The sequence below is a fragment of the Rhodnius prolixus genome, unplaced genomic scaffold (genome assembly GCF_049639745.1).
Source record: "Rhodnius prolixus isolate KJV_2025 unplaced genomic scaffold, Rpr scaffold_11, whole genome shotgun sequence".
Taxonomy (NCBI): Eukaryota; Metazoa; Arthropoda; class Insecta; order Hemiptera; family Reduviidae; genus Rhodnius; species Rhodnius prolixus.
In genome coordinates, this window is record NW_027411625.1 from 13,322,306 (window position 1) to 13,340,850 (window position 18,545).

Here is an 18,545-nt window from a genome sequence, read left to right on the forward strand (position 1 = left end):
ACTTGACATACAAGTAATAAAGGTTGACGTCTCCAGAAATAAAAAACACTAAAATTTGAAAAACACAATGTTGGTTATTACGCTTACACAATTTAATGGAATGCAAAGACATGTTTAAATACAAAAATAACATTTTAATTCCTCTAAAATAAACCTTTTTCTTTTCTTAATGCTCATTTAAGTTTACAAACTCGAAAAATCTTTTGTTAGCTTGTGTTTCCTAGATAACAGATTTAACAGCCTGCACTATGTGCGGTGAACTGATGCCGTACTTATCGAGCAGTGCTGTTGGAGGTCCACTACGAGGCACTTCTCGCACAGCGAGCCGAAGGACCTTGATGGCGCCTAGATGGCCAACTGCGCCGGCTACCGCTTCGCCAATCCCTCCTGCAAGACACAAAAACAATCTGGCATGTACACTAACAGGATATTCTCTTTTAAATTTTTACAATGATTAATGATGAATTTTTTTCAAATGTTTAGAATGCCTCTAAAAAATATGGAAGTGGTGGGGTGTCAAAAGGTTTCCTCGTTAGGATCAATGTTAAACATGAATTTTGTTGTCAAATTATACAATATACAATTCGTCATTGTATAATAAATTATGCATTTATTTTTGCTTGGTGAGCTGCTTCGCATCCTCACTTCTTGAGTACTGCATTTTTGATCGGTCATTTTTGCAGTCATTTAAGTACAGAGGTTCGAGGTGGTCGCGTATATACGACTCCATTGTTGATCGTAAATTTTTGAAATTCCTCTGCTGCGAAATGCGGTTCGTGGTCCGATATTACCTCCTCGGCAAACCCATACTCGGCTATGAGGTCTCAGAAACTGCCTATGGTGTTTGCACTGGTTATGGCATTCATGAGTATGCTTCAATTCACTTTGAGTATGCAGCTGTTACACCCAAGACGCCTTTTTTCCCATTGTTAAAAATTGAGTATGCACTTTTTCCATGGTCTTGTGCAGGTTGGCTGTAACATTCAGCTAGAAGTGCAGGCTAGAATTCAAATGACGTACTTCAAAGTTTTTGCTTACTTCTTCAAGGTCAGGACCAAACTGACAGTCAAATGGGTATCCGTACTTATTTAAATTAAGAATTATCTATTCACCTGTTTGTATATATTTCTGTCTGAACTCTTTCTCTAGTAAATTTCTCTTCTCCCGCAAGAATTTTTTAGTTTTCTTTATTCACTGTGTGTGCAGTACATGTTATAGCTGCGTACTTGCCATACGCAATTCTATGGGCCCTAAACGCCCTGTGACAGCTCGCCACTTCCCGCCATTATAAAGAAATGTCGCTACAATATGATGTGGAGAGAGATGGTGAGTAAGGAGCGTAAATGAGCTACAAGAACGGTAAAAGAAGAAGTGATGTGCGCTGACTGCAGTAACAAGGACAGGGAGACAACCTTGTCTAGAGAGCACTCTGACTGCTATATAGCATACACGGCCGCACATTGGCATCCTTTTTTTTTCGCAGCCTGTCATTAATCCAGGCTATGTGCAGAATCTTTAAAAATTAAAAAATCGAATAGGCGCAGCAAATACCGCACCAGTTGCTACGCCTATTCGCAAGATGTGTCTCTGCGTCGAAGCTCAACAGCAACAACAGGTACTCTGTTTTGGTTGTCAGTTCAAGACCTCATTTCCTTCGACCCAGTTTCCTCTCAGCGACTAGATACAAACTATAGAAATAAGACGTTCTGTGTAAACTTAAGTTATTAAGAGTGTGATTATTATAAATTTACGTTAGCAATAAGTTTGAGTTATATTGATCTAGCCTAAGTTCTGAATGCCTGCAGTCAATACTGTAACAATCCATCAGCATCTGAGTTGTTGCAAAAAATTGCTCTTAAAAAAGAGGATATATTCTTTATTTATTTTAAAGAAGTGGGAATTTTATCTTTTACAGAAAAAGAAGGAATAACTGTCATAGCCGTTTTTCAACATAACGCTTTTTCGTGCAGTTTCTGATGATTGACCCTTATACTACTATCCGTCCTACTAGACAGTACTAATAGTTAATATATACATAAAGAGGATTACTTTTTTTTAATATGGAATTAATTAACTAATTTATTTTACTTAATTTTGTAATATTAACTATAAGATCTTTTCAGTTTCAACCTATCCTTCTTTCAATTAACCAATCACGCAATTGCGGCCACCCTCAGCGTTAATTAAACATAACGTTACAAAAATTACCCAATCACTGGCTGTAGCCCTGATGTTGTATTAAACGCTTTTAACTTCTTAACTACAACATAAATTGTACGAAGTTTACAAAATCTCCTCTTATTTGCTAGCAGGGAAAGTCCAGATAAGCCACGCACTCACCTTCTTCATAATGGTCCTCAACCACAACCACCCTGTTGTGACACTGTTTGGCATGCTGGATTATGCTACTGACGTCTAGCGGCTTGATGGTGAATAGATCCAACACACGAATGGAGTTGCCTGCGTTGGCAAGTGTGTCGGCTGCCTTTAATGCTTCGTGTAAAGTCACACCAGCTCCAATAACAAGTGCTACATCTGAATCACTGCTGCGCAGGATTTCCGCTTTCCCAATCTAACAAAAAAAAACCGGTGAGAATGTGGGACTTAAAGCCACTCGACTAATCTAAGAACAGTCACAGAAGCCCCAGGTTAATCAGGAATATATATTACTTATCATACCTGGAACTTATGATCGTTGTCGTACAGTATGGCCGTATTTGGTCGTGAAGTTCTAACATAACAGATGCCCTTGGTATTGGCTGCAAACTCTACGGCTCTTTCACAGCTCACAGCATCGCTAGGGTAGAAGACCGTCGAGCCTAGAATTTTTAGAATATGTCTATAATTATCTGACTTATAATCTGAGCTAGAGGTGACTAACTTCCAGGTGGAAGACAACTCCAGCTTTCTTCAGTCTTATTGGTGAAGACTGCAATTCAACTGCTACAACTGTCATCAATGTAATATAGTTCTAGAAACTTTATTAGCACTAGCTATTCTGCTCAGAATCTTACCTTAAAAATCCCTAGTATCCCTCTTGTACGATATCCTGAGTGATCTTACCTGGTACAGCCCTGAACAATGCAATGTCTTCCAGCCCCATCTGACTAGGACCGTCCTCACCAATACTGACGCCACAGTGTGAGCCAACAAAGTTGACATTCGACTGAGAAATGGCGCCCATCCGGATCTACAAAACAGTCTACAGTTAAAATGGACAAAATCATTTACAACTGATGTTTCAACACTTTATTATATAAACCTTTGTGTAGACTTTTTATTCACTTAATGCTATCTTCAAAGGAAATGTTTCGTAATAGAATTTTTTCATAGCACTGCAGATGGCAGCCTGAAAGTCTATGCGAACAAAGAGAAATCGAACTTATGTCAAGAGTTATTAGTTACCTCTAAAATGCAAATCTACGTAAAATTTCGAACCAAATGACACTTCAATCGAGAAAATCGGTGATATATGACGCGTCGATATTTTGAAACGATTACCGTACTTCCTCTCAGTAGGCGTATGATCAGGACGGCGCTTTGTTATATAGGGGACCTAACCCCTTCACCCTGCTAAATTTTATCTATGCCGGACAAGTTTATTAGTAACAATAGTTTCAAAGGGACCAGAGTTTAAAGTTAATTACAACATGATGTGCAACTGCAGGGTGTATCTCTCTCCCTCTATCTCTCTCTCACACCGGAAGCTAGTAAACACAGTGATAATAGACATTTAAGGATGCTCTACCTTACCGATAACTCTTCTCATCATATGACCTAAAGCCTCAATTACATTTGATCCACTCCTACTAGCAATTTTACATCACTATCCCAATCAGTACACCCATATGTATTGTTAATAATAAGGTAAAAGGGTGAATTCTAAGAGCAAGATTTCCCTTGATCAGCATATGCCAGGCGTAAGTTATCAGAGAATACTAGCGATACAGGAAAGAAAACCAGTTTCAGGACGGCTACCATGTGATCACGTTGACAGTAGTTAAGGGAAATGTCAAAATACTTGTTTCATACTAAAATGAGATGTTAAACTTACATGATCAAAAGCCACCATTACAATGCTAAGTTGCCACCTACTCTAAAAAAAATCCATCTAAACGGTGATAAATGAAAACAATAGTTCATCACTAATTCGTTCTGGTTATTACTTTCCACAACTACTCTTACTTGATCAAAAGTCCTGGTAAAGAAGGTTGCAAACGTGGAGACGAATGCTACAGCCCTATTTCTGCAGGTGCAGCCCATCGCTACGCCAACTAGATTCTGTTCGGCGATGAAACATTCCACGTACTGGGCTTTGTTTACCTGTGACAGATTGATCATCTCAGAAATATTCTCGGATAAGACGGAGCTTTTATGTTGATAGGCATTAGAGCGGATCAATTGAAGACAATTTTAAAGTAGTGTGTAGTCACTGACCTCAAAGGTTTAATAACTTACTGTCTTAATTTTCTCCGAATACGTAGAATTCTTAGTGTCACCATCTAGAGCTATCACACGGGCATTTTTGGAAGCCAACTTGATGAGTGCTGTACCGTAAGCCAATCTGGTAGCTACACTATCAGTCTTCTTGTAACAGGGCGGACTGCTGAGATGAATCTTGGTGATGTCCACAGGATCAGCATCCATCGTCATATCCGAAGGAGTGAACTTAATATCACCATTTTTGATCAGTGATCTTAAATGCTGCAAAAGAAAGCTGAGTTTTAGCTCAGCTCCAATAATGTTATCGGAAACTATTTCGAGTTTATGGAGATTTAGTTAGTGACTTCACACTGCTCTGAATTATAGAAGACAGAAGATAATAACTTATTAAACATAGCGTCTGCCAGGAGATGGTCTGTTTCTAATTATGGCTTGATTTTTATTATGAAGGTAATAATATTTTAAATTTACTCTCGTTAATTTTTATTTAATCTACAGTAATCAAGCCAAATGCATACTATGAGGAGTGTGCTTACGAAGTAAAGAAGAACACAAAATAAATAGATTCTCTCAAAGAATTAATGAAATTAAATGGAATGAATAAGGCCTTTGGACAGCCTCCACAGAATGAAAATAAGGACACTAAGTACCTAAAAAGAGGGCTAAGCCACCTCCAACTTCTCAAGTGCTATTATAATAGAAGCAGTACTAAGTAGAAATGAGCTATTATTATTTGTTTAGTTTGAAGCAGGCATCTTTAATTCAATGTTCTATTAAATATTGTCTGTAATATTTGGTCTATACAATTTTTAAACTGGAATTCTCGCCAATACATGGAAGGTATTCTCTCTCGTTTTTATTTATATTATACAGTTAGCACTAGACTACACTACTACATTTTTTTTTTTTGGGCGGACCCCGAGCGCTAGCTCATACCCGCCCCACGTACACACCTCTACCGCTCATCCAAACGTCCACAAAATGCCAACAGCCACAAACAATCATAACAATAATAACAACAACAACAACAAAATTATTAACAATAATCACATAATTACAAACAAATAAAACAAAATAAGATCACACACGCACACACCCAACACAAACTCGAAAAACCGAACAAACCAAACCCCCCAACAACACGCTCCAGCCAACCAACCAGATCCACGGCTTCATCTGCCAACCACCGAGGTCATCCGCCTCTCAAAGGCCGCCTGTGCGAATTCGCGAAAAGCAACAAACGCAGACGCGTTCTCCAGTAACAAGGGGAAAACGTCTCCAGCCACGCAGAACGGGAATCCCACCCTCCGCCACATAATACAGCGAAAATATCATAAGGATCACATTGCATAATAATGTGCTCCGCTGTCTCTGGGTCTCCACAAGCGCAATATGGGTCCGTTGCTAACCCACTTCGAACATTTTGGCGCACAACATACCGTGTCCCGTGACCAATCGTGCAACTGCATATGACTTTTCAGTGGAAACCAGCCGCCTACCTCCGGCAGCGTCATAACTACATCGTTTTTATATGTAATTAAAATTGTGCAACTACCCTCTTATATTATTGATTATTTGCATAACATCTGAACTAGGGTCATCCCTGATTTAACGGCCATTAAGTTTGACCTTTTTATCGTAATAAATGATATTCGGCTCCAGTATCATTCATTTTCAGTTCTCGTTGAAGTTATTTACAGTATTGATTGCGACCATTCCCACCGGTTGTCGCAATTACTCGACTGAAACTAATTCCTTGTCTATGTGATTGCCAAGCGAATTGGCTAACTCATGTTACTCATTAAGCCAACCAAGTACATCAATTTTTAACTTCTTCGATGGTAATGATATAAGGAGTCGGCAATGATAGTATTTTAATATTTTTTTAATTTATTTTATCTGTAATTGTAAAGTAAAAAGTACAATAAATAACTGTTCGTTTAAAAGATTAAAATAAAATGAGACTTTTGTTTTGCGGGAGATTGAAGAGCTTTATATGAATAGCCTATGCAATTTTTCCAGCTCAATAAAATTTTAGCAGATCCACACCTCGGTTCCATACCATAGACCGAATGGCAAGCGAAAAACCTTAAACAAACTGATATCGGCACTTATTTAGAAAGTCGCGAGAGTGTCAGCACTGGCTGATTTCTATCTTCCTGTGTCCTTGCGGCTGCGGTGTGCGTCGGCTATGCCGGGCAACTTTTGCATCCTTTACTGTACTTGTACTATTCACAATTTGCCTGGTGTATATTTATTTTTATACAGGTAGCAAATAAATGAATTTAAAAAAAAAGAAAAAAAATTTAGAAAGTACAGCATATGGCCACATATATTTGCAGACTTGTGGGTGTCAATTACCTTCAAGACTTCAGGAGATTTGTCACCTAAAGGCTTGCCATGCCAGTTTTCCTGATCTTCAATGCCTACAAAATCTTTGCCTTTAAATGTTTTAGCTATGATGGCAGTCGGTTGACCTTTGGTTGTCTTAGCTTTCTCGAACGCCTGTTTGCAGGTTACAAAGAAAAGAAAATAGGTTGTAACTTTACTCACTAAGAACTTTTTTTTTTAACGGGGCTGAAGACTTTTTCTTAATCCTTACCTTAATAAGCTCATTCACATTATGGCCGTCCACAACTAGAGCGTTGAAGCCAAACGCATCCAGTCGCTTCCAATACTTGTCCATGTCATGACCCAGACTAGTCTCTTGAGATTGTCCCAGTCTGTTTACGTCAAATATGACTACGAGATTGTCTAACGAGTAGTAGGATGCAAAATTCAAAGCTTCCCAAATGGAGCCTTCGGCACTTTCACCATCACCAACCAATACATAAACCCTGCCGAGGAAAAAAAAATGATCAAGACTAAGTGCCATTTTTTAGGGAAACTTTCTGGAAGAACTAGGGTAATCTTGGCTTTCAATACTGCAATTCACTGTTCTTGCTTAATAGTTCCTTCAACCTTTTTATTTTTACCCGACGTTAATAGGGTTTCAATATTATATACATATGTAGAATGGCCAAAACAAACACGGCACTTAAGGAGTACTGACATTGACAAGCGCCTTGTCAGAAATAGTGTGGTCACAACCTAGGTGGCTGTCCGAGGTTTGTACAAACCAGATTGAGGACATTTATAACAGATGTATTAGAGGAGGACTGGTTCAGGAATTTGTCCTTAACTGATGTGGGAAGATACGATAAGAGGAATGGTAGATTCTGAGTTGTCGGCAGCTTTAAAAAAAAATAATAATGACTAAAATTGGCATTATTCTTTCTTCCTTCTGGGTAATGAATCAGTCGCCAAAAGCAATGAACAATACTTTTAAGACAAATAACTCTTCTTTAAAAAGTAAATTAGAGAACAAATAAAACTCTACGTCACTTACTTCTCTTCTTATTTCTTAATGAGAATACAGTACTGAAAATCGGGAGTTGAGCATGACAGAAATCACATCTTTTATCAGGAAAAGAAAATTACATTCTGAACTTGAGGCTGCCCAGACTAAATTGGCTGAGATGCAGACAAAACTAATATTAACTATATCAGTAATTTCTTTATTATATTAGTAGTCGTGTAAATTTTAAAAACAAATTTTTAAAAACACAACTGTATTTCTTAAAACTATATTTTGGAGTTTGAGCATTAATTTAGAGAAGTCCAAGATACTAATATTTAGGAAGGGGGGGAGGCTTGCGAAATCGGATAAATGGTACCTTAGTACAGACAATATTGAAGATGTAAATGAGTACAAGTATTTAGGGATTCGTCTCACACCTTCTTTGTCCTTCAGTAAACAAATTGTTAATAAAGTAAGTGAAGTGAAAATGGGTTTGAATACTGTATGGCGGCAGTTCTTGGATAACAAGAACATCTCTTGCCTAAATAAATTACGGATACTTTATTCGGTTAGTAGGAGCATACTCTGTTATGGCGCACAAGTCTGGGGAGGAGAACTGCATAATGAGATTGAGAAAGTGTTGTGATTTTTCATTAAAAAACTATTCAGACTGCCTCAATACACTCCTTCCGCTTTTCTCTATTTAGAAACAAATTTATATCCCATTTTTGTTTATACCATCATTTGATTATATAATTAAAGTCTTTTCTCTATCTGATAATAGACTGCCAAAAATTCTAGCCTTAATAGTAATTAAAAAAGATATTTCTTAGTTGAGAGAGATTAAACATTGGAAAATTTAATTTAAGCATTTCATTAAATTTGGCTAATTGTAATATTATTGAATTATAGCGTAATAGTCTCAATCATATCAGAAAGCGTATTTTAGAAGATTTTAAAGAACAATATTGTCAACAAATTATGAACTGTAATAATTTTCCTCTGCATAGAGAACTAAAATTTAAATTAAATAACCACTATTTATATGATTCCTCATTGTCATTAAATAGTATTAGTTGGATTTTTAAATGTACAGGAGATTATTGAATCTGAACAATAAATATTTTAAGATTGATGGTACCAAGTGTGAGATTTGTGGCTACATTGAAAACGAGGACTTATTTCACTTTTTAGCTGTCTGTCAAGTATTATGCGAAATAAGAAAGAACTGCTTTAATAAATATTTTCTAGCCGCCAGTGAGATACTTGAGTACATTAACGGGAAAGATTGGAGATGTTTATTAAAATATTGTAAACATGCTTATCAACTTAGGACTTAGAATAATTTAAAATAATGTGTCTATAGATTGGTTTCCTTTGTAGAGGGACTTCTATTTGTTCTCTGTTTATTTGAGTCGGAACTAATAATAGCCGAGAAACTATTTTGGTATAAGGAATGCTTGTCGATGTGTAGAATAACTTATGCTTCGAAATGGTATCAATTTTTAGAAAATTTATCTGTCTCTCTAACCGTGTCATCAGAATCGAATTCGGACTAAAACTTTCTGAGTGATAACATTTTTATTGCAAAAAAGTAATGATTTTAGAAAAAAAATTTAAAGTGACATCACTCAAGAACAGTGGAGAATATGAAGTTGGCCAATACGTCATTGAACTCCACTTTAGATGTACTACACACAGTAGGCCTATGGACAATACTTACTGGTTCACCCTGTATAACAGATACTAATAGTTTGTTTTTTATTCAAAATCTAATTAAAATTAGAGGTTCTTTATTTAATTTAAATTACAGAGTTGGCCGTAGTGAAGAAGCTTAAATATGTTTATTGTGCAATTTGCACGAAATAGAAGATATTTTTCATTATATAGCAGTGAGCCCGATTTTGACAGAGTTCAGAAAGACATGTTTTGGTAAAGGCGTATTAGATAAAAATGAATTTATTCACTATACGAACGGTCATAACTGGGAGAAACTGTACAAATATAATGTAACGGCCGGGAAGGAAATACAGAAACTTCTTAATTAATGAATTTAATTTTTAGTTGGATAGAATTTAAATTTTAGTTCGATAGAATTTAATTTTGTTGGTAAGCCATTTTTTATTTTATTTTTTTATTTAGTTATATAAATTATATTTTTATTGAGTAATTGAAATATGTGTTTTTATAATAAGATATAGAACAATTGAGTAGGAGTCAACTTCTGCTGACAGACTTCGATCCATGCAGTAGGTGCTAAGGTTTAAAATTAAATTGTGTTTTTGTAAATTTATTAAAAAAAATTAATAAAGCATATTATTATTATTTGAGTCGGAACTTGTTTTGTTTTTCCTTAATTTCAGTTTTGTATTATTTATTTGTATTTTGCTCCTTTTTATTTGTTTTCGTTGCAATATTTATTGAGTTATCGTGACAGGACTCCACTCTGACAGTCCAAGAAAGACCAAGAGGTGTGGTCTTTAGTTAAAATATAAAATGCATTTAAGTATATATTTAGTTATTGACTTTTACGTAATTTTCTGATTTTATTATTATTACTTAAAACAATAACTCATATGTTTGTATAGTTTTTTAATCAGAATTAGTGTCTTTACCCTTACGTTCTCTACTCACACTACTACTTATTTATTAATTCATCTATCATTCATCCTACTGCTTTATTAGTAAAATGTAAGAATGTAATATAGATTGAACCAAAGCTGAGGCTTTGATCCACTCACCGATACGAAGCATGGTCGAAGTATTTGCCCACGAAGGCCATACCACAACCGACGGACAGTCCTTGTCCGAGAGATCCTGTGCCCACATCAATAAATGACAGTCTAGGCGTAGGATGTCCTTCGAGATCGCTATCTATCTTTCGGAGATTCAACAGCTGCGATTTGGGAAATAAACCAGCTTCTGCCCAGGCTATGAAACAAATAAAATGTAAGTATAATTACCACAAATTCTTGAAAATTTCAATAAAAAAATAAAAAAAACTATTAGGAATTGTACCTGGGATGAAATCTATTAATGTTCTTAACACAAGTCAAAAGTTTTAATGCAATTAAAAAAAAAGAAAAAAAAAGTCATTGCAGAAACATACAAACACACAACACTAAATACAACTTTTTCTTACTGCTACACCATTTTAATGGAATTGGCGACCATTTAGGAAAATGCACTTTCCAAAAATTCTTCTCTCAAAAGCTGCACAATACTTTTTCAGGTACAGTTAAATTACCTGTAAGATTTTCAAAATTAGTCAGTAGTTCTCGCAGTTCTAACATAAAAATACTTATTCACTTCAGGAATCATTATTAATAATTGTATTTAGGATTAATGAGGATTCGGTCAAAATAAAAAACAGCAGCTCATACTTTACACCAGCGTTTTGACAAATTTATTGTCTTTCTCAGGGCGTAACACTCACGCACCACTCAAGGGGCACCCAGTCAGGGAAAAAACTCCAAAAAATAATAGGTTCTATAAAAAATTAAGTCATTACAAAGTGGCAGATCTCTTCGAAAGATTTGCGGAAAGAGCCACCACCCAGCACCATTATTATCCAACTCACCCAGCCCAAACTGAACTTATTAATTAATTATAATTAATAATGGCCAAGTCAAATATCAATTCTCTTTTTACAGGTATCTAGGACAATCAAGTTAGGCATTTAATTAACGCCTAAATTCTTACATAACACATGCCCGAATATTCTGAAAAATATCACTCCTAAGTTTTTCGAACAAAACATAGAACCTAGGTTGTATTTTATCATAGTTTTATTGATTTCTTCGGCCCAATAGATATTCTCTTTCACAAATTCAGTATAAGTTTTTGGACAAAAATGGGTAGGCAGCCTGTTTCGCAATAAATAAAAGGTGATTAGAATATACGTTGGCAATCTAAACAATATTTAATAAAAAACCGGGCGATGAATAAATATGAAAAAATAATAGTTTTCAAATAATATTTATACAAAACTGTCCCAGAGAGGCATCTAAACCATAAATCAAATTTGAACTTCCTCCGTTTTTTTTGCTTTTGAATTATACCGTGTACACTCTCCACAGGCAGAATGACTCGCACCACACCTACAGACCTTTTTTTTTTGGATACAGACTAAATTTGAAAAAGTATCACTTGAAGAGGCAGAATGTAGGAGCAGTGTCTATTGGTAAAGATAGAATGCGTTGCACGAGACAGAATGTTTTAAGGTACACAGTATTGGCTAAAGAAGACTGAATGTGCTACAGGAGAGACAGTGTGTACTAAAGTAAACAGAATCTACTGGAGTAAGGTAAACAGTACATGCTGAAGTAGTATGTGTTTCAGGAAAACGTATGAGATAAAGTAGACAAAGGAGGCAAATTTGCTTCAAGTGGCAATATGTGTTACAGAAAAAAGAATGAGCTAAAGTAGACAGCGTTTGCTAAAAGAGAATGTGGTGATGGGGACAGCATGTGCTCTCTTCGCTAAGTATGTAAGCAAGTGAATTTGTAGCCTCATTACGATCACCAACTCTTACCATGTTGTTGCTTGACCTAATTAGTCAATTATAATTGTATGTTCCAATAAAAAAACTTAGTGTTTGTAGCTTTCAATTTGCAGCTGAAATAAACAGTCAAACGAGCTGAAAAAGAGAGATGAAATAACTAATGCAAAGAATTACTCATAAGAAGAAGAAAAAAATATTAAGTTCTCAAATACCAATAAGAAAGTCTAAGTTTTACGAAATTCGTTTTTTTAGAAAGCACTGCTGACGTAAGATATTGGGTTCAAGGTGAGAGGGCCAACCCATGTCTAATCGAACCCATGAGACTTGTTGCCCAACTCATCTAGTTACATTCACTCCACACCACTCTTATAAAACTGGTAGGCCGAGTAAACTTGGAATTTTGCTACGTGCTTTGGGTTCAATATTTCACAGCTTGCTTTTAATTAAACTGCAATGATGTGAAAAGTAATATGCCTGCCCACCAATATCCTTGTATCACACCCTTTTCTAATAAAATGTTTTAGAGAAACTCATAGCCTTCGCATAAGCAGAGGTTATTTTCAAGAAACTCCAAAAAACTAAAAAACAAAATCTGATGTGAATATTCACATAATTTCTCTAAAATGTTAATGAAATTCTTTTCTTTTTTTTTTTAAATTAGGGATTTGTACCAAAAAGGCAGGTACTTCGATGTTGGACACATTCATTATTATAAAATGGTACTGTTGAAGGAAACCTGATGACATGGCTTCATTAGAAGCTAGAAAATTCAATTATTCTAAGAAAAACTTATAAACCAAAGTGAGAGAGAGGCCTTGAAAATTAAAAACAAAAAGAGGATCTGCACAGTCGTTACGATTCGCTGTTATTCTATCAAATCGGAATTTTTGATAGATATTTTGTACACTTGTAAACTTACCTAAAATATTCTGAATGGATAAGCTCAGTGTTTAGCGTACACGTTCCCAACGCGGAGATCCCGGGTTCGAATCTAGCAGCGGGTCTTCAAGATTTTTTTCTTCCTAGGGGCTTCTTACAGCTCACTGTCCAATGACAGACAGTGTTGTATGTACCAAGTAGATTTTTTTCTTCCTAGGAGCTTCTTCCAACTCACTGTCCGGTGACTGACGTACGGTATGTCAAATGTAAAATGTACCAGTACAGTTAAAGGACCCGGTATTCTTTTTTGCTTCGAAGTTAACTGTTTCTGAAAATTAAGTTCAGTTTATAAAAGCGAACATTTTATTGAAATTTCTAATTCGAAGTACCAAAGATTTCAATAATTTAGGTTCTCTAAAATTTTTATTTGAATCAAAGGTCTGAAGTATTCTAGAATATGGATTCAGTGATTGGTCTCCCTAAACTCACGGGGGAAAAATAAAAAAATAATTTCTAAAATAATTTTAAATTAGGTTTTTTCTATAATTCTCCTATAATATTTCTGGGCAATCAGTTCAACAAAAAAGCAACGGTAGAAGACAGTTATTTCGAGTCTTCTGTAATTCAGGCTGCCACCGAACGGATTCAATTAAACATGCACAGAACTTACACTAGATCTAGTTAGTAGGTTCTAAGGGAACTGTATCCTTCAACAGTATCATTTTTATTATAATGAACATGTATCATGTTGAATTGAACTAAATTTTTAGTATTAATTTTAAGTTCAAAAAATGTTAATTATATAAACTGCGGTAAGAGAAAGCCGTGTAACACTAGATTTTCATTTTTGTTCTTGCCTGATTTTGTAGTTTTTCTTGAAATGACCACTAGGAGAATACCTTGAAACTTCGTAAACAAACATTTAGGCCTATCACTTTTATTTGTACCTATTCTCTAGGAAGAGCTATTTTAAGGTAGGTTCTAGAGGATGTCAAAAATTCAGGTCATCCCTCAAAAGTGACATCCAACATTTATTTGAGAAGACATTTAAATTTGTCAGGCTCTTAACTTTAAGATTATTATTTGTTTGGTCCTGATAATAAGATTAGGTCAACAATGACAGAGGTCAACATTTTTTGACTATCGAAACTTTAAATTTAGTCCCCTCCGTTGAGAAGGCCACGCAGTTATCAGAGTTTAGATAAGCTTGTGCATAGCTCACAGATAAACAGATAATTACAGTAATATACTCCATATTTATCGCCACCAATGTGTCTATCTGGCGAGACTGATACATATATAAAATTCTGACCGCGCTCTCTCTCTCTCCCCTCTGGCTGTACGGTCCACGAAGGACCTTGACCTCCTTTCCCACTCCCTTGACAGTGCTATTCCTACGTAAATCACTAAAAAAAAAAAAATATCCAAATATTTAATTTGGTTTTTCCCCCTTAATAACGAAGTATTACGATAGTACAGATTTTTTTATTTTGAGTTTTCACAGTGAAATAAGTTTTTGCAATTTCCTGGCACAAGCTGGTGCGAAACTATGACTTCCTCTCATTCGAATATCGCACGGAGTGGCGCTATGAAAGTTATACTCGGAATCGGAACTCTTTCATGTATGCATAGTAAGGGCAGCCATCAATGAGTGGGCGCAACATAAGCCGCAGAATGGTGTGTGGTACGCCTCAGTTAGCGAAGGTGAAAGGTTGTCTAGCTACTGCGGTGTTATTCTCTTAATTGGCCACTGAAGACTGAGAACGTGCATCACAGTTCCCTAGTTTTGAGAAAAAGAGAGCAACAATATAGTCTCTGGATTGCGGTAATGTAGAGTTTCTGGCCATCCTCTACACAGTCTAATCAAATCTTCTCAAATGTTTTGAATAATTTACTCAAAAAGAATTCAAAAGTAAGTAGCACTTGTTTTCAACCCAAAAAAAATCATAAAGCGACCTGGGAAACTCCAGATGGGAATCAGATAGATCATACACTGATTGAGAAAAGACCCATGATAGACACTTCGTTAGAAGTTACAGGGGAGCTCAGTATAGTTCAGCTATTTCCTAGTAAGGATAACACACTGGTAGAAGTAGGCCACTAAAACAGAAGAGGAATGCCAGAACTAAGAAATTAACGAAATGTTAATGTTAACTAAGTTTTAAGAGTGGTAAAAAGCAGGCTACAGATTCAAGAGGCTTAGGGCTAAAAGAGCAAAGGGGAATACTTTAAAATTCGGCAGAGCTTCTGCTATTGAGCTATACAGACTCACACACAGGCACACCAATCACCAAAAATAAGCATTAAATAACTAACCCGCATAGAGAATGGGTGCAGCGTGGCCTTTGGAAAGCACGAATCTGTCGCTGCACTCATGCAACGGCTTTGACAGCGTGTAGCGCATCTCATGAAAAAACAGCACGGACATGATTTCCGCTATGGAGGAGCAAGATGTTGGGTGTCTGGAACATAAAGAATACTTGAAGTAGTTAGTTTCTTAGTATAGGCGGGTATGCGAGGCGGCTGTCATGTCTGCTGTCACCATCAAAACTGCTACTCACACCACTCCTCTTACTGCACTTACCAACTATTTGCAAAAATATAGGTCCTGCTTTTTTTCCCCCAATTTTTCTCTAATGAGTTGGAGGAAACTCAGGCCTAAGTAGTTTCTTAGTTTTCATATTCGTGGTGATGAGCACATTTTCAGTTTATCTACTGAACTTAAGTGTAAGCAAAGTAATTACCTGTTTTTTTTCAAGTGGTGCTTCACGTCCAACTACCAATTGGGTATCGTGGACAAGGGCGGAAGCACATTGAAGTTACTACAGTACTAAAACATGAACAAACTTTTCAGTTATTGCTTCACTGAAATTACATTATTGTAGTAAAAGGTCAAAATGCCAATGTAATATGCCTGAATATAAAGGAACTATACGACAAATGGCGATAAGTATGCATTTCCTTCCACGAAAAAACATAGCGAACGAGCCATCCAAAATAACAAATTTTAATCATGTTAAAATTTAATTCAGTCAGGTATGCACGATTTATTTTTCTGAACAGTAGTGCGTAAAGATCGTCTCTCAACTAACTTTAATAACCCGACGAAATCGAAACTTACTTGTTATTGAAACTTATTTGTTTACAAACCGAATTAAGGCCCTGCCCGACTTTTTTCTGTTAAATGCCTTAGAAAGGGAATTCCAGGGTGAGTGTTTCACCTAGATACTTAGAGTAGTTCATAGTTTCTATTTTTATATTTTGAAAGTAACATTTCTCTGCTTTAGCCACTCTACCACCATTCTTAAAGATCACAATCTGAGATGTGTCATAATTTATTTTCAAATTCCAAAGAGCGACATATCCTACACATGAGTTAATCATTCTCTGGAGGGACTGCGGCTCAGAAGCGAGAAGCCTTAAGTCGTATAGTAATACGCACGCATATGCGTATTACTATATAGTAATACGCATATGCACGTATTTTAATTCTCCTTTCCTTATCGATTTAATTCTGTTTTATACCTGACTTCTATTCTCATTATACAATAATAAACTTTGGTCCGGATGTAAAAAGCTATTTAGAGATTTACCCATTTCTGCTATTAGATGGATAGCAAAAACTGTTTGCTATAAGAGTAATAGAAACCTATTAATCAAATTGCCACCTTAAAGCTTAATCCTTAATATTTTTGTAAACAACGTAGCGCCTAAACGCGTGAACCGATTTTCATGAATAAGGTGTCATTCGTTTCTGAATTTTATGTAGATGTGCCTTTTGGGGGTCTCGACGCTGTACATCAAATGGGGGAGGAGTTAGCCCCATATATGTGAGGCCTCTTCTCAAAATTATTATTACTAATAACTCTGAAAATGTTAACCCGATTTTAATAAAATTTGGCAGGATGAAAGGTTTAGGGCACTCCTACGTAACATTTAAACGACGTTCTGCTCTTACCCTTATTAGGGGGAAGTATGGTAATCGTTTCAAATTATCGAAACGTGAACCGATTTTCATGAATAAAGTGTCATTCGAATCGAAATTTTGTACAGATTTGCACTTTAAAAGTCTCGTCGCTATGACTCATAAGGAGGGGAGTTTGCCCCACCCAAGTAAGGCCTTTTCTAATACTATTATTACCAATATTTCTATTACGCTTAGTTCGATTTGGATAAAATTTACCACGAAGAAGTGGTTAAAGCTCCTCTACGTGGCTGTGAAGTGCCACCATGCTCTTACACCTACTAAGAGGAAGTACTGCAATCGTTAAAATTATCAATGAGTGAACCTATTTACATCAATGAATTCGATTCAAAATATTTGCCTTTTAGGGAGAAGTACTGTAATTGCAGTTTATTTTTCTTACTCCTCTTAAAAGGAAGTACTGAAATCGCTTTTTAATTTTGCTATTTACGTACAAATACCTTCCTATTTTATTCAAAACGCTTTCTCTAAAAAATTGTTATTGAGGATAGTTTGGGGGACCGCAACTATAATCATTCTTTAAAAAGATCGCTCCAGTGGTAGTTACGGTTCGGACTTAACACCTTTTTAGGTTATAATGGTAGAATTTATTATTCCAAATTTTAATAAAATCTGTAAAGCAGATATGTAACTTTGCAAAACAGACAAAAAGGAAAATCTATCCAAAAAGTCCAAAAATCTCCTTAACAAAAACTTACAGTTTAAAATGTTAAGTATAAGGGTTGATTAAACGCCAAAAGGTACACAAATCAGCAAGTACCCAACATTTCATTAATACTTCATTAATATTTAAGTAATTTTACTGCATTAAATTTCATTTATTTTTTTGAATTTATTAGAGGTCACAGACCCTTATGCTGGCCAGTTCATTCATAATTTTTTTTTTTTATTGATTTAAATCGCGTCAACATCTGAGGTTATTGGCGCCCGGAGTTTTTTTCAGTGCACTGCCGGCCTCCAGACAGTGTTCTCTCGTTACAGACAACACTGTCCATCACCGGCCAGTGAGCTGTAAGAAGCTCTTAGGAAGAGAAAATCTAAGGGTCAGCAGCTGGATTCGAACCCGGAACCTCCACGTGGGAATCCAATACGCTAACCGCATAGCTAATCCCTTCCCTTAGTTCATTCATAATATTTTATTTTTTGTTATAATTATGATAAAATGTATATTATGTCTTCGTAATTAAATAGGTACTTTATTATAGCTTTATTCCAAATTATTCTTCTGATTTATCTTTATTAGGCCCTTTATTCTGAGTAGTCACATATACATGCATGTTAAAATAGAAAAAGACAAAGTTAGAGTCGGCTACTGTTTAAATTTGAATCACGGATTTAAAACAATATTTCAGTCTAGAATTCTTCTTACCGAAGTATTTGTGAGTACAAATAAC

The 18,545-nt window shown here is 35.8% G+C and overlaps 1 protein-coding gene across 2 annotated transcripts in view; it reads right to left on the reverse strand.

Moving 5' to 3' along the window:
• Window positions 1-53: 53 nt before the first annotated feature.
• LOC141459124 (transketolase-like protein 2) overlaps window positions 54-18,545 on the reverse strand; it is a 24,854-nt gene continuing 6,362 nt past the window's right edge. Inside the window, exons 3-12 of one of the 2 annotated variants that reach the window (XM_074137757.1) lie at window positions 15,483-15,628; window positions 10,525-10,714; window positions 7,046-7,280; window positions 6,805-6,948; window positions 4,459-4,704; window positions 4,186-4,323; window positions 3,064-3,190; window positions 2,680-2,819; window positions 2,341-2,572; window positions 54-387 (exon numbers count right to left, since the gene is read on the reverse strand). In XM_074137757.1, the coding sequence (XP_073993858.1) occupies window positions 221-387; window positions 2,341-2,572; window positions 2,680-2,819; window positions 3,064-3,190; window positions 4,186-4,323; window positions 4,459-4,704; window positions 6,805-6,948; window positions 7,046-7,280; window positions 10,525-10,714; window positions 15,483-15,628 (1,765 nt within the window). In that variant the 3' untranslated portion in view covers window positions 54-220. The remainder of the gene's footprint in view (window positions 388-2,340; window positions 2,573-2,679; window positions 2,820-3,063; window positions 3,191-4,185; window positions 4,324-4,458; window positions 4,705-6,804; window positions 6,949-7,045; window positions 7,281-10,524; window positions 10,715-15,482; window positions 15,629-18,545) is intronic. The other variant, XM_074137758.1, reaches the window with a different exon arrangement.